At 55.1% G+C, this 15,957-nt stretch overlaps 2 protein-coding genes across 2 annotated transcripts; one reads left to right on the top strand and one right to left on the bottom strand.

Annotated features, from left to right (window-relative positions):
* Nucleotides 1-1,060: 1,060 nt before the first annotated feature.
* On the bottom strand, nt 1,061-6,791 carry CGGC5_v007424 (acyl-CoA ligase-like protein; the record flags this gene model as incomplete). Its single annotated transcript, XM_032036008.1, has 4 exons — nt 1,061-1,823; nt 1,873-6,477; nt 6,561-6,583; nt 6,732-6,791. The coding sequence occupies 4 exons, from the start codon at nt 6,789-6,791 to the stop codon at nt 1,061-1,063; spliced, it is 5,451 nt and encodes a 1,816-aa protein (XP_031885004.1).
* Nucleotides 6,792-8,602: 1,811 nt separating this feature from the next.
* CGGC5_v007423 (uncharacterized protein) lies at nt 8,603-11,838 on the top strand (the record flags this gene model as incomplete). Its single annotated transcript, XM_032036007.2, has 5 exons — nt 8,603-8,620; nt 8,863-8,869; nt 9,054-9,113; nt 9,292-9,387; nt 9,782-11,838. The coding sequence occupies 5 exons, from the start codon at nt 8,603-8,605 to the stop codon at nt 11,836-11,838; spliced, it is 2,238 nt and encodes a 745-aa protein (XP_031885025.2).
* Nucleotides 11,839-15,957: the final 4,119 nt, after the last annotated feature.

Here is a 15,957-nt window from a genome sequence, read left to right as displayed (position 1 = left end):
ACGGAGCTCAGAATAGTAGCAGCTTGCGAAGAGACAGACCGGCCACAAGTTTGTGCGAATACGGCCAGTGACATAAACACAATACCACAGCGAACGACAGCGACGGGAAAGACAGAACCTGAGAAAAGGTGCTGCCTAAAGGCTCGTGAAATACCCATAATAGTGCCGACCTCATAAGCCTTACATTCCAGATGTAATTCTGAAGATGCTAAATAAACCGACCTACAACTTGATTGGATTTCCTAGAAATCACAGAACGTGTCAAGCTTAATATATATATATATATATATATATATATATAATAAGACGAAGGCGAGCCAACTTCAAGCATACACACCGATAAGCGCGGTAGATGTGATCATTCCGTCTTAGAGGTGAAGATCTCATTGGTGACCTTTAAATTTTAGGCATGGCTTGAGAATTTAGAGAGATTTGGAAAGACGCGACACAATGGTCCTACGGAAGTATGGTTGGCTGAACGTATTCTCTAGCAGGCCAGAGAGCCTATCCCAGTACTGAAACGCGAGTCCATAGACCTGGCACCTTCGCAAAGCGCTTCAACCGCCCTTCGCCCGTGTCCGTCTCTGTCCTGTTTCAATATGACTGAATAGTGGAAGAACACTCAAGAAGGAGAGACGTCAGTAACTCTGAACGACAAGATCTTGAGGCATTGACGGAGAAAGACCAACTTGCAACCCATACTCAAAGACAAGGTCACCCTACGTTGTCACGGAAGGCCAGATACATCGTGTGAGTCTCATTTGAACCGCAGGTTTCAGACTTTTATATCGCTCCAGTCGGAGTCTTCTTGGGAGCGACAAGAACACACGCCTCGTTCAATGTTTTCCATGTCACAAGAATCCCAGGAACAAAAGGCGATGATGAATTAAAAATGATCTTTTGAGGCATGCACGGGGAATCCTCTATCCAAACACTTCATAATCCCAACAACTACGGTATCGTAACCATGTCCGACGCCGCAGACTGCCACCCAAGGCTTAACAGAATAAAACACAAACCAAGCCCAAAGGGCCACAATGCCCCCCTATGTTCAATGCCATCAATGCCTCTTTTCCAAATCACTGGCAAGGTTCATGTGCATCAATGCTTGAGCAGTCCAGTCATCGTCTTGGCCGCCGTCCTTGCTCTTCCACAGATCCATGCTTTCACGTCCGTCGACGCCGGGAAGATTGATCTGAGGTGGCGGTCCTCCCGGTCCTGCTCTCGACCCCGGCTTCGCTCCAACTGGCGGCGGTCCCTCGTCACCACCGAATTGGTTGAAGTCAGGCAGGTCGTACCCGTGACCTTGCTGCGCGCTGGCTTGACCCTGGTACAGTGTACCTTCGTCGCCTGGCATCTCTGCGATTTGGCCCTGGGAAGGCAGGGCAGCCATGTGTCCGTGCTGCTGGTCGAACTCTTCCTGCTCCAGAATCTGTGGTGCGTGCTCGACGTTGCGAAGGCTGGAGGAGCCAGGCGCCAGGCCACCCATACTGCGTTGACTGCCGATAGAAGCGCGGTGCGGATCTGGTCCGTCCTGAACGCCAGGGTCGCCTCCCATGCTTGCAGGATCCATGTCCCGAATGGCAAACTGCGCTAGGGTACGCATCTTACGGGTAACCCATCCGGCGAGGATCTTGCCGCGTTGCTTCTCGCCGAGGCGGGATCGGGGGAAATCGCCCTTGTTGACAAAGGCTACGATGTCGACAATGATTTGATGCTCGTTGAGGATGGCGTTGACGATGACTGGGACGACGGAACCGAGATACGCCTTGCGGGTAATTTCGGCGAGTACGACAACGAGACCACCGGCTTGGAAGACGGCACTGCGTTTATTAGCACTTGTACAACACGGGGGTCGTGCACATGACTTACCATCCACCGCTGACAATGTTTCGGTGGCATCGTTCCACAGATGCTTCAATGTCCATGGGGAAGTGACTCAAACCGTTAATCTCGAATGTTTCACCGATATTGCCGAGAACGAATAAGACCTGCATATCAACCTGCGCACCTCCAGGACCAATAGGCCTGCTCACGTTATGCAGGAAACCCAGGTCACCAGTACGAACGTACTGAATGCTCGGATCACCATCCACTGTCCGGCCGTCGAAACGCTCGGCGTCAAAAATGTCCTTGGAGCCATAGAAGCTCTTAACGCAAGCCTCCGAGTCCACCCAGATTTCACCGTACTCGCCATCGTGGCAGAGTAGTCGGCTCTCGGGATTGACGATGGCAATTTGTGTTGATACAGGGACCATGCCGGAATCCTGAAGGAGCAAAGCCTTGGAGTCTTGTTCGGGATCCACGGGGTAGATCAATCCACGACGCAGAGCCTTAGTGTCCAACCAGAGCTCGATAGGTTCGATGCACATGTATGATCTCGACGCGATCATAGGGTTGAGTACATGCGAGTAGACAGTGTTGATGGCGGTTCTGTCGAGGCCGGTAGCGGCGAAGTGAAGCCGTACCTTCTGGAACACGTCCACGCGTGGCCGACTCTCGGCCGAGATCATCATGTTCTTGAGCTCATGGAGGGTGAAACCCTTGCCCTGCATCATGGCCATGGCATGGTCCAGCATTTGCGGGGTAGCGTAGGTGTCCTTTATCTTGTACCTCGAAAGCGTGACGAATAGTGACATGGGATTTTGGGCAAACTCGACAGGTGAAAGGAGGTACGTCGGTGTTCCGATGTAGATACCCATCAGGCACGAGTGAATAAATCCGAGACCAGTTGTGCTGCGAACGCACCCAAGAACAGGGCGCGAGCTTGTCATCTGGCACGTCTCCTTCTGGACCTTACACATGCCCAGAATTGTATCGTGGCCGAGTTGAACCGCGATACGGCGTTGGTCAGGCGTCCAATATGTCCAAATGATGACAGCATAACCTGACTGGATCCAGGCGGGTTGCATCATGATGCCGTTGTCTCTTAATCCGCTGCTCTGCTTAGGCGGCTTGGTCGTGTTGTAGTAGTGGGGTATCGGGGTCTTCAAAATGGACGCGGCCTGCTTGATGTGGTTCGCAACAGGCTTGAGCTTGACGAGGTGGTCGACATCTTGGTTGACCAGGACAGCCTTGACGCGGAAGTCAGCAACAACATGCAAGAACGCTGGAACGTCCTCGTTCAGACGGTTCTGATCAAGAGGAGCCATCGGGATGACCACCGCTCCAAGGTTGATACAGGCGTGAACCGCAAAGACGAACTCCTCGGAGTGTGTGTACATGAGGATGAGATGGTCGCCTGGGCGGACCTTGACCTTATTCTTCAGGTACAACGCCACAGCTGCGACCTTCGTGTCGAATTTCTTCCAAGTAACACCCTTGCCTTCCCTGCCACGACCATCTATGGTGCAGTAAGCGAGCTCTTCGGGTTGCCGGGCGACACGCCATTGGATGAGGTCAGTGATGCAACCGAAGTTGTTCAATGGCGTGGATGTGCGATCGTCAATGACGACTTCTCTTCTGTCGATACCAGAGTATTGCTTGTCGGCGGACATGAGGATATCGGCGCGGGAGTCGGATGAAATCGGCGACCAGATACCTCCGATCGGGTCAACACCGATTGGCAGGTTGAGGACGGCGTGTTCAACGCCGAACTTGACATGGACGCAGGGCAAGTTGCCCAGGTCGAACTCTCGCCTGCAAAGCATGTTACCGATGTCTCTGCGTCCGTTCTTCACCACTCTAGGGAGAGAATTAGGAGCCGTAATCATAACGCAGTACAGCCTCAAGTGATGCTCCTGCATCAGGACATCCATGCATCTCTCAGCGAGAGAGTCAAGCAGTGCTGTGTCGAGTTGCCTCGGAGGTCCTCCTGAGGTGAGAGGGGCTGTTGACGCTGCTGGTGATTCAAGCACTACGATTGGTAGATGCTCTTCGTTTACAAAGACGTCGAAAGCCGAGCAGTCGTAGATCTTGGGTACGTTTTTGACAATGCTGACGACGAGATGCTGCACGAAGAAGTAGCGATGCTCCGCGACTTCGGTGCCGTGCTCAACCCATTCGACCTTTTGGCGGATTCGGTCCTCGTACAAGCCAAGGACGAAGATCTTGCCCTCAATCACCGTACCAAGCAAGCCGGTTCGCAGGAACTCGGGTTCCACAGGCGTCGGTGTCGGCTCACCTGGGTCGAACTTGTACGGACGGGCGTGGAATATTTGCTCAGTATGCTTAGGAAGAGCCCAGAAACCGCCCGACAGTGAAGGCGAATCGACCCAAAGTTCACCAACCGCATGTGGTGATGCCAGCAAGCCGGTCTCGGGATCCACGACGGCTAACGTGGCATCGGGTATCGGATAACCAAATGCACCAACACGAACGGCTCCTAGCTCGCTAGTTGCCCGCTTCCGAGCCTCGTCTCCGATCGCGAGAACTACGACTTCGTTCGTTTTGAGAGCCTCTCGATCTAGAAGTACCTCACTGAGCTCGTTCTTAGCGCGCTGTTCGGTAGTAGCAGTACCACCACCTCCAAGGAGACTGCCGAAGCCGTTGGAGGGTGCCGGTTTTACTTCTTCCTTTTCTTCCACGTCGGACTCAACGTCACTACCCATGTCAAGTTTCAAAGGACATCCCATGCGCTCTTCGCCACCGAGCCAATCACGGATACTGACAACCATGCCGCCATGTTCTGGTAGGCAGAGCATTGGCGCAACAACCTCACGAGCGCGAGGGTTACGCAGAGGCCTCAGCCATCTGTCTGCCAAAACTTCGTGGAACTCGCTATCGACCGTCAAAGTATCAATGAGACAGAGCTTGACGGTTTGGAAGTTGGGCTCCATGCCCTTCTTGAAGTTTCTCGTCGTCATGGGATCTTGTTGGTAGTTGTAGGCGGCGCGTTTGAGGCCAGGGTAATCTGCGATCATGAGGGTTGCCTTGTACTTGGTAATGAGGTGGGCATAAAGTCCGGCAACCTCAACAGCCTTGTTCTCGAGCCAAACGGTGGTGTGTCCTCCGTAAACAGTGAGGAGAACACCCAAAATCATACCGATGCCCTGTCTGGGATCCAGATATGACAGTAGTGTCTCGCTTGTGGCTCCTGCGCCGATGAGCCGGCCGTTCTTGTCCCGCAGGGTGCGGTTGAAGGTGTCACCCGGCCCATTTCCAGGCACCGTAGACACAATTGCGCTCAAGCATGCCATTTGGTGCATGATAGTCCTGTGGCTGAGCACAACACCTCTCAGATCACCAGTAGGGGCCCTTGAAAATTCAATGTAGGCAAGGTCCGGGACCGTTAGAGGCGGGACATCATCTTTGCGTTTCGGGTGGAAGCTGCCAAACTCGTTCGTCTTCCACCACTCAACACCCTTAGGCCAATTCAGCTTCTGCGTTGTTATGTCGCGCTGGAATGTCTTGAGATTGTTGTCCGTGGTGAGAGCCAAATGCGCCTGAGTCGACGTGAGAATCAGGTTCAATTTCTGGTAGTCCTGCAAGTCATTGATGGGGACCGCCACGACACCGGCGATGAAACAGCCCAGCAGAGCGATCGCAAAATCGATGACTTCCGTGTCGCGGTAAATAAGCGCAACTCGGTCTCCTCTGTAGAGCGAGCTCTTGTCTCGGATAACTTGTGCGACCTTCTCGGCTCTTGAGGCGAGCTTGTCCCACGTAATGGAGGCAATTTCTTTGCCTTTACTGTCAAGGACCCAGTAGGCGGGAAGTTTTGCTGTCGTCTTGCCCCTGTGTCTCAAGACAGCGGCGATGTTATCGAACTTTGACATTGGGGTATTACTGTCGTGCGGGTCGGAGATGGCGAACGGGAGATCGCGAGGTTCTAGGGGCATCTGGTACTCTAACGACTCTGGTGGAGGTAGGTCGTTTGCAGTCAACATGGGTGGTGCCATGGCTGCCGTGGGCGAAAAGGCCTCTCCCGAGGAATATCTATGTCCTCCGCCGTACTCTTCATGTGGAGGCTGGTCGAAATTCTGACCTCCAGTAAAGCCCGAGAAATAACCTGTCGTGTCCAACATCGTGCCGGTGCGGCTATCATACTGGTTCTGCATCTGGTCCATGTAGGCGCCCTGCTGGTCGGGATTGAAGGCGTAGTCGGTCGAAACCATGGTACCTGATCGAGTGTGCGATTCGTTGGGGTTGCCCAAAAAGAGAGAATCGTGCTGCTTCATAGTCGGCCGGTGCTCCGCGAGGGGGCCACCAGGTCTGAGGAGGCCCGCGGGGTTCATCTGGGGCGAGCCATAGCCGTCGCCTGGCGAGGTATATCCAGGAGATGCGTACCCCGCGGATCCATGACCTCCGTATGGTGATTGCGGTCGTCCAGAGGTTGGGGACGTCGGGCTCGTGGGATCGGAATCTCTACCGCCGAGGGCGGCGAGAGCGGCTGCTCGGTGACCATCGCTCGAGGGATGGATTGAACTGTCTGGTGAGTGTATACCCAGCCCGCCTCTGGTCTCGGGGGCGGCGGGAAATCCGGCTGAGCCTGGGCCCATGTACTGAGAGAGGAGCTGCGTTCGTCGCTTCTGGTACCTGTGAGGGAAGAGGGGTTCGTTAGCCGCTGTCGCGCCGGCGTGGGGATTTGGAGAGAGGACAAAAGGAGGGGAAATGCCCACCCTTTCTCTGTGATGTCGCCTTCCTACAAGCACAAAAGCGCGTCAGTCAATGCGAGCAAGTCAAGGTTTTGGCAGCGGCTGCGGGTGCTCGGGCACGATGCGCGCGCGCGAGGGCTGTCGAGGTGGTTCGGGGCGGGCTCGCCGCATGGCGCCACGGGATCGCAAACGTACCTCCAACTCCTTCTCCAGCTCATCGAGCTTGTTTTGCAAGTCGGGGCTTAATTGTGCCATGTTGGAGGATTTCTTGGTTCGACGACTGCAACGGTAACGATGGGAAGGAATGCGAAGAGGGTCTGGAAGTGGCCGAGACCCCCGGGTAAGATAATGGGCGTTGTGGGGAGAGGTGGGAGTCGTCCAGAGTTAAGGATTAAGATGAGGTAAAGGAGGGACGATCGCAAGTCAGGGCACCAGAGCTTTCGATATTGTGGTCGCCCCGATGGCTGGTCGATGTCCCTGACTCTGACTCCGTTTCCCGACTGGCGGCTGCTCTCCTCTGTGCAGAGAGTGGGAAGAGCAAGTCAGGTCCAGCAGAGAGTCCTGCTGGTGTGGATTGCGGATTGCGGGTTGCGTGCGGGTGCAGGTGCAGGCCGTTCCTCATTCTCCTCCACCCAGGCAGTTCGTTCAGTCTCGTGACGTAGGTCGGGCCAGGAAGAGCACCAGGAGCAGCGGCTGCTTTACTGGGTTTGACCCAAAATGAGGGTGGTGGGCGACTAAGGCGACCTACGAACCTGCCGGGTGCTAGTCGGGAGTCCAGGCCACTTCTCAGCAGTACGTACAGGGCGAGTTCAGGGTTCGAGGCGGGAACACGGGGAGTTGGGTGGTGCGGCACCCGGCCTCAACTGACAAAGATTGGTGGTGGTTGGCTGGATAGCAAGCAGCGATACGAGTGCGAAAACGTTGCGGTTGTCATACCCTGGAGACATGCAGGAGAGAACGGAAAGCTTTTCGGCCAAGGAGAGCGCATGTTCTGTAGCAAATGGTGGAATCTGTATGCGCCGCGACGGAGCATCTCAGAGACTGCTCGATGGGGACATTCACTACGCAGTCCACACTCAGCATCAATGAGGGGCAATTCTGGCAAGTTCATCCTGTTCACTCAGGCCGACAGCCGGTGTCAAGCTGATGATTAGCGTCGAGATCCCGGATTGCAAAGCCCAGCAGACTTTCAGGTACCCGCGAGGCAACAACTCGCAGGGTTTGGGGGTTCGGCTCTGAGGGTGAGGGGAGAAACATCAGCGCATGAGGCTTCATGTCACCGGCGGAAACACCTCGAAATGCGGCACTCGATGATAGCGTCATAGGGACAAGCATCGTTGAGGATCAAATCCGGGATGCGGTCGATGCCAGCAGCCCGAAATCAAGAATCGACCCAGAATAGTAGACGGCCGGTCGGAGGACGTCCCAAACGGGGCAGCCAAGTCACTGGATGACTGAAGGAGGTGACTGCCGGCCCTGGTCCAGCCAACGGCCCAACGCCTTCCATCGAATGCTTCCCTGTTGCGAGGTGCCCATCGATCTCACGCCCCTGGACCTGCCTGAACAGCACAGAAATCATCGCCAATTATGTCAATACTGATGCCCAGCTACTGCAGGCCTAGTAAGTTATTTTTGTTCGCCTGCATCCAGGGACCACACTTCATCTGAGTCCAATCCCGAGATGGAATCCGACAACGGGCACGTCGTTCATCGTCTGTTTCCCAGCACTGAAGAGTGTCTTTTCTTGCCTGCTGGAGAGGGAATCTGCAGATCCATCCCATCTCACGCCGCTCTGCGTCATTGGCTCGTCTAAGTGCCCCGATCAGGCCTGGCCCTCTGAACGGCTTAGTGTCGACAAGGATTCATCGACCTTCAAAGCGCACGAGCCAACCGCGACGACGGCGGGGCTCTTCGTCGCCAACCTTTCTCTACGACTTACCTTAGTCATATTTAAAAAGTTTTCTTCACCACGCGTTTGCTACTTCACTTTCTCAAGCCGCTTCTCAGCACTCCGTCGCCAGCATTATTGGCAGATGGGACTCTGATTCGAGTCGCTACTCTCATCGATGGAGCTTTGCGAACGTGTCAGCTGCCCTCCAGTGGGATGAAAGACGCGATTGGACGCCAGACAAGGAGCTGCTTCCACGCGATCTTTGACTTACCGCCCGGCGCGCCACGAGAACCCCTCTCAATGAATATTTGCGCGCCTCGGCTTCGAAGATGATTTTTGGTCGAGAAAGGGTCGAGGCCCCCATCGAGTGGTGTTGGGCCTCAATCCTATCGACTCCGGCTGCAAACTAACCTCTCTGACATCTCAGTCGCATAGCTAACAGGTAAGCCGATTCTCCTCGCAGTCTTCCCCTCCAACCCTCTCAGATGAAGAGACAATGCAAAAACACAGACCTGTTCGGAAACACTTTGTGTCGAAAAACTTGCTTTGAGCTCCTGACCTTGAGAATTCTTCTATTTTTTATCATTCGCACCATCGCAGGCTTCAGCCACTAACGAATGCAACAGATCAGTCATCTCGACTCTATCGAACTGACTTGTTCATCGCCTCAGCCACATATTCAACTGGTAAGCTTACCTCGCGTCGAATTCTACACCTGACCTCATAAAATGATGAGAGAATGCAAAAACACAGACCTGTTCGGAATTCCTTGTGTCGAAAAACTTGCTTTGAGCTCCTGATCCTACCTCTTATATCCGCTTCATTCGCAACGCGCAGCTCTTCAGCCACTAACGAATGAAACAGATACCTCAAGAACTCAGACAATGGAGCCAACACTCGTTCGAGTCCTCTTATCCCTCTGTCTTCAAGTCACACCCAACTGTCTTGTGCTTGATCAATGTTCCTTTGGCTCCGGCTCATCAAGGCCATTGTCCACTCACAGACACATGTTGTCTCCTCACAGCCGCCTGCTGTTCTGCAGCACTACTTTGTTCATACCATCTATAATAGCAAAATGAAATCTTTATCCACGAACTCGGCCAAAGAGACAATGGTCTTTCTTCACTCTTGACAGCATGGGGAATGACCTAGACGACGAATTATGCCCCAGAACATTTAAACTTGATCGCCCGCAGCTCTTGACTACACACTTCCTGATTCAGACACACCGCAGCATTTCCAGCATTCATTCGATTCTCATCAACCAATTCTAATACCATTTTTCGAAACCGAAGAAACGACTCGGAAAGCAGTCGGACAGAGACGAGAAAGCACCAGACGAGGAACGTTGCAGTTGAGATCAGGATGGAGAATATGGACTTCGAAAGCTTCGATTCCACCTTCGACATGCCGTGCACATCGTTCGATGAGTTCTCCGACCCGAATCTCTTCTTCGACTTTGACGCCTGCGCCGGGCCGGCCCCGGACACGTCTTCAGGTAGCCCGTTGCCCTCTACACAACCAACGGGCGCAACCCCTCCACCAACAGGAACGAACTCCCTGGAGGAAGATTTCACGTCAATCTTTAGAGACATCGACCTTGGTGATTACGTCGATCCGACGATCCAACCATCCGACCTCTTCATCCAGCGGCCCGAGGGCGTACAACCTCCCTCCACGCTCGTGCTACCCTCGGCACCCTCCAACGAGGACAAAGAGGCCTGTTCCGAGGATATCTTCTCCTCCCTCATGTCCGACCTCTCAGCCCCGGATGAGCCTCAGCAAGGTACCGACGCCTCCCTCTTCTCCTCTCCTTCAACATGGGCCACAAACGACATCGACATGACGTCTTTCACCTGGCCCACTGCCCCAAACCTCGACCTTGACTTGTTCACTTCACCCGAAGTCTCCCTCCCCGAGACAAAGACATCCACCGCCCAGACCACTATCGATTCTTTCTTCTCAGACCTCTCTACCGTCTCAACCGGTGAAATCCCATTCACATTTGACGAAGAGGCGGTATCCCTCCTCTCCGCTCTTCCGCCAGTCGTCTCCCTAACCTCACCGCAGTCCATTTACCCCCCGCCATTCCCTTCGACTACACTCTCGACAGCAACAACAACACTCCAGCACCCGCAGCCAATTGCCCCAGCATCTCCAACCTTCATCAAGTCCGAGCGTTGCAGCGTAGAACCGTCTCTCAGCTTCGCACCCTCAAGCATAGCCGATTTCCAGGGACAACTCCTCGCCACCCCAGTCCCCTCAACAACCGCCTCCCCCGCGCCCTCCGCCCGCGACACCACGCCGCCAGTCGTCAATGGCAAGGTAATCAAACGCATCCCCCGTCCCGCGAAAGCAAAAGACATCGACGCCTCAGACTGGTACGCCGTGCCCCCCGCGACGCCGGACTGGGGCGGCCCTTCTCCCGCGACCAAACCCCTCTTCCAGTACAGACCCACCGGCGAATGGAAACCCGAATGCCGCTTCTCGCGTGACGAACTCCTGCACTACATGACGGAGCGTAAGCGCCTCTCACTCCCGCTCACCATCTGGATACAGAACCATCCGCATGGCTGCACCAGCCGCGTCCCGGACCCGAGAACCCTCAAATGCCGCTGGAACGGCTGTCCCGTGCCGACGGGCACCATTCTGAAGGGCTTCTGGAGGGTCTGTTTCGACGAGCGGCCAGAGTCTTCCGGTAAGGAGTACAACCCGTTCTTCAACGCCGGATACATGCATTTGTACTGTATGGACCGGTGTTTCGACCTCTTCGAGATCTCCGAAGCCTTTGACATGCGCCCAGATGCGAGACACTTTGAGAAGGAAGAGAAGAACCCGATGGCCATGAACCGGGACGGCGACGAGATGGTCATGGAGTACGAGAATTGGCGCGAGGCGCAGAAGCAGGGCTACGAGGAGTGGAGGGCACTCTGCGAGACGAACAAGGTTCTCGGCTTACCTACGGAGAACCGTGTGGTTGAAAAGCAGCAGAAGCTATGGTACACCCTGACTACCAAACATCTCGCCCTGGAGACCGGTGTCCGACAGCAGATGCGGGATTCCCGCGGCGGCATATCCATCGACCAGCACAGGGGCGACCTAGGCTGGTACGTCAAAAAGGTGAACGAGAGGAAGAAGCGGGCAAAGGCGCAGAGGGACGCCGGGTCAAGAGCGCTTGCTCGATTGGCCGATTGCGAGGAGATCTTCAGCGAGGATGAGGAAGCTCCCCAGAGCGCGGTGGACGATACCAAGGCCACTAAGAAGACACCGCGCCGCAAGGCTGAGGATGACGGGCGCAACGCTGAGCTGGCCGAAACAAACGGCAATAAGCGCCAACGCTGCCTGGTGGACGAGTGTGAGTTGGACGACAGCCATAAACGCCAGCGCCGTCAGTGCAGATCAATCTCATGATCCGTCCTTCGGTTCTCGGCACTGGACTGGGCACGTCCCACGCAGCCTTGGTCTGTTGGCTGGCCCTGAAACCATTCTGCAGATGGAGACCTCGGTGTCTTTGTGCGCCATTCTGTATTGTATATAGTTTATTCATCATCTCATTCGTCGCGAGCTAGGACCTCGAGCAATTTGCCAGCGTATCTTTGTTTACTTAGACTTAATCTTGTCCACTTGACAAGGGTGTATGGGATGACGGAAAATATTTCGGAGCACAAAGGCCGGTAGCCAACGGGCCAGGTAGACAAAAGTAGACAGACACATATATCAAAAAGTCACGCTAAGGAGCGCGTACATGCTTTCCCCGTTGTTGCGGCTGTGAGACCTGACTCACTATCCAGGCTCAAGCCAAGGGTTTGCCAAGTATTGGAGTTGTTGGACCGGGGCAGCCGCAAACGCCCTGTCAGACAACGGTCCCAAACGGTCGGGCATGAGAGGGCGGCGCAGAGCACAAGCTCACGCTAATGGCCACGATTTGATCGTGAAAAGAGGGTTCGCAGAGATTGGGAAAGCTTGGACAGCCGCCCGCAGGGCTTGCACGGCGGTGGCCGGGGAGGGGAAGGGGGAACCGGAGGAGAATTTGGGTGAAGGCGGCTGTGGCACCCTTGATAGCGGGGCTTTCCACATAAGAAAGTTTCCATAAGGGACAGCCTCATGGCACGCTAGAGGCGCCAATAGATGCAGCGACATGGATTGGGTGAGCATCGTGATGGACTTTCGTCCGCATTATGGCATGGTTTGTGAGCAGAGAGAATTCAGCATAGCGCAAGCAATGTCGGAGCAACGGAGGTTGAAAGCGGGTTGTAGATGTGGACAAATGAGTCGCAGGTTTGGCTGGTGGGAATCGCTGGCACACAACTGCAGCGGCGAGGCCGAAGGCGGGTGAGGCGCTAGTGCAGAATGGATGCAAAGCTGCGTAACGACGACTGAAGTCTCCTCGCTGAAGACGGCGTGTCCATGGCGCTTGTATCGACACAGCAAGTGATCCGCCCAATCGATTCCGCCGTCGTTGTCGACCGTTCTTGTGTGCCCGTCGGATGCAGGGCTGAACTGGCAAACTGGTAAGACCGGAACGTCAGCTAGCAGGGCGCACAGCGGCGGCGGCGTCGGCGTCGGCGCGGGACGCAAGAGACGAAACATAACGAGGGCAGGTGCAGGTGGTGGTGCAGATGATGGCGCAAGGCAAACAATGTAATCGTGGGTTAGTCAGACAATTGGCAGGACGGGATAGCCACGCACTAAGAGGCGTTTTCGCGTGGAAGTCGAGGTACTGTACATACAAATATGAGACCGTGGTCCTTGTCGGCCTGTCGTCATTGTCTTTTGTCGTTTGTCATGAAAGAGGTGGACATGGTTGTTCTCGAAAGGCCGATGAGGCAATTTTGACTCGACTTCTGGCACGAGAAACTCTGGCCTGACTTGGAGACTTTGTTTCTGTTGTTCTATTTTCCTTCTCTGACTTGGCGGTTCGCTGTAGACTCAAAGTCTGTTGCGCTCGCAGAGGGCCATCGCATTGATAACCGGATACGCAGAGGCAACATCGCGCGCTGCGAAGAGGGCGCCAGGGATCCGAGGAAAGGGTGACGCTGCCTCGTGGAGGTGATTTGCTTCGTCCCAAGGTTGGGATTGATTGCTCGGCTTCGAAGCCCGGTCTCCCCCGCGAGCCATTGGCGATCGGACATCAGACGGCACAGAGCTGGAACACTGGGTTGAAGCTTAGCCTGGGGTGTAACCGGGTGATCTTCGTCGCTTCTGGGATTGTGCTTTTCTGGGTTGAGCAAGACGAGGCGATACATTGCGAGCAGAGACCAGAGTGAGGACGAAAGGCAAGCAGGCTTTGGGGCAACCGGCCTGCAATTGAGTTCGAGATCGAGGAAGAGACGAAGACGGGAGCCGAGACTGGAGCGAGAATTGGCGCGAGAAAGGGCAATGACGGGCAGCATCACGTGGTGCAAAGTTCAACCTTGGTTAAGGTGAAATACCAGAATTGGAAGGCAGCCAGTCCAACAACGTCCAAAAGAGCAGGGAGGACGGAGGTCACGACGGCAGGCAAGCGCAAAGAGGGTGAGGGACAGCTTCCGACCCGACAGCTTCGGGAGACGGCAGCCGGAACTCTCAGTGGTTCTTGCCTTTTTCGATGAGGTGGTTCATTGCCCAGGACCCTGACAGCAGGAAGAAAGCTACCACGACACGCAATTGGCAAGAGTAGTAACTTGGAGCTACCTTTTGCGCGTGGGCAATAGCCGGCAGGACTGAAGTCGCGATACAACGGCAACAACATCACTGCGGCCAACAACCACCACCACCACCACCACCTACCTGCCTACTGAGTACCTGCCCTGACTGACTAAACAACCAACCGATCAACCAACCACAACACGCACCTGCACTTCATCACGGCACCACTTGCCGCATCGCATCTTCAGCCTGGATCTCAGATTCACCACACACGCCTTGGGGGAGCATCTGGGGAGCTGAGCACGAGCCAGCTGAGCACCTACCACACTGCAGCAGCAGGGCACCCACTAGGAGCAATCTGCAGCCGGATGCTGCATCTCACCCACCTCAAGCTGCAGAACATTTGACATCGACTGTCAGGATCCGCCCCTTCCAGCAGGTATCTTCCCACCTAATTTTGCTAGAGGAAATACATTGCATAGCCATTCCTCCAAGCAGCACCTCAGCAGCTGCTGCTGCTAGCACCGACACACACACCTCTCACCTCCTGTGCTGCACTCGCACCTGCATTGCTGCAGCTAGTAGCTAGCAACCAGAGCACAGAGAGAGAGAGAGCACAAACATTTCTGGCGACGCCCGCTCCATTGTCACTGCATCCGACCGAGGTGTGTGCTTCTCTCTGCTTTACCTTTTGGTCCTTCTTTGGCCGTTGCCTCTGCCCTTTGTTCCCTGCTACTTCTTTCTCGTTTTCTCTTACAACCTTTTGCTGAGGTCAACGCCCGACCCCCCGAACAAAGCCATTGACAAAAAACCAGCTCATCGGACTTAAACACACCATCATCCGCACCTCCAACCTACCCGACCTTAATACCTTACACCCAAGAGGCCGGAATCCACAATCAATTAATCCTCTGCAGCGCTCCCGTATCCGCACCGCACCGCACCTTATCTACCTTACCTGCGTTACGTTACCCAAGCAGCACTACGCGCAACCGACGACCGCGGAGGGGCGCTTGCCGCCAAATCCACTCGCTGCGTGCGTAGTGCACGACGTCGTCGGCCGGCGCATCGGGGAAGCCGTCCATACCGTCTCCATTCCCCCATTCCCCAATCCCCATTTCCTCTCAGGGACCTGGGACCACCGAGCTGTGTGGAGGCCGTCGCCGTCGCCAATCGCCGACAGCCAGCAAGAGGGACATTTGAGGGAAAGGAAGAAAAAAAAAAGGATCAAAAGGGAAAGAGGGCGACGTAGGCGCAAGCATCAGACCCGATCTACCTTAACCTGACCTGACCTGCGCCCCAGCCCTGTTTCGATTCGCTGCTTCGAAACGGTGTCCTTCTCTTCTAGCCTCCTCATATTTTTCGCAGGCTGATGTCCTCGGGGGAACGAGCCCACCCCGAAGGCTACTACGACTCTTCTGGAAAAGGCTGTCTTACCTTTTGACTTCCTCGCCTCGCCTCAACCTCGTCGTGCCTTACACTTGGATAGCTCCCTTCAGTTGCCGACCAACCATCACTCACCGACAACAACCATCACGGTTCACCTCAAAATCTTTCATCGTCCGCTCTCCATCCCTTCAGACTGTTCATCCTGGACCTGCCAGTCCTTGCGACGACCACTCACACTTCCGCCAAAGTTGCGCCGGCCTCCGCGATACAGCAACCCAACACGCGCGCATCTGTACGTCGCATCCTGCGCCAAGTTCATTTGCCGTGCCGTACCGTCCCTCCTCCTGTCACGTCCACGCGCCCCATTACCTCATCGCGGCAATTCTGTATTGGCGGGTGGTGGCTTTCGAAGCGGCATTGGCTGCGCTGTCACCACTGGCAGAAATCTTAATCCTCCCACACGCATCTCATAACGTGAATCTGCATTGCGCCTCGGGCTGAGAAGACCCCATC

This window comes from Colletotrichum fructicola, assembly GCF_000319635.2.
Source record: "Colletotrichum fructicola Nara gc5 chromosome Unknown KSG_Nara_v1_contig04, whole genome shotgun sequence".
In the NCBI taxonomy this organism is placed as follows: Eukaryota; Fungi; Ascomycota; class Sordariomycetes; order Glomerellales; family Glomerellaceae; genus Colletotrichum; species Colletotrichum fructicola.
Note: the sequence above shows the minus strand (reverse complement) of the source record. Positions and strands in the feature narration are given on the sequence as shown.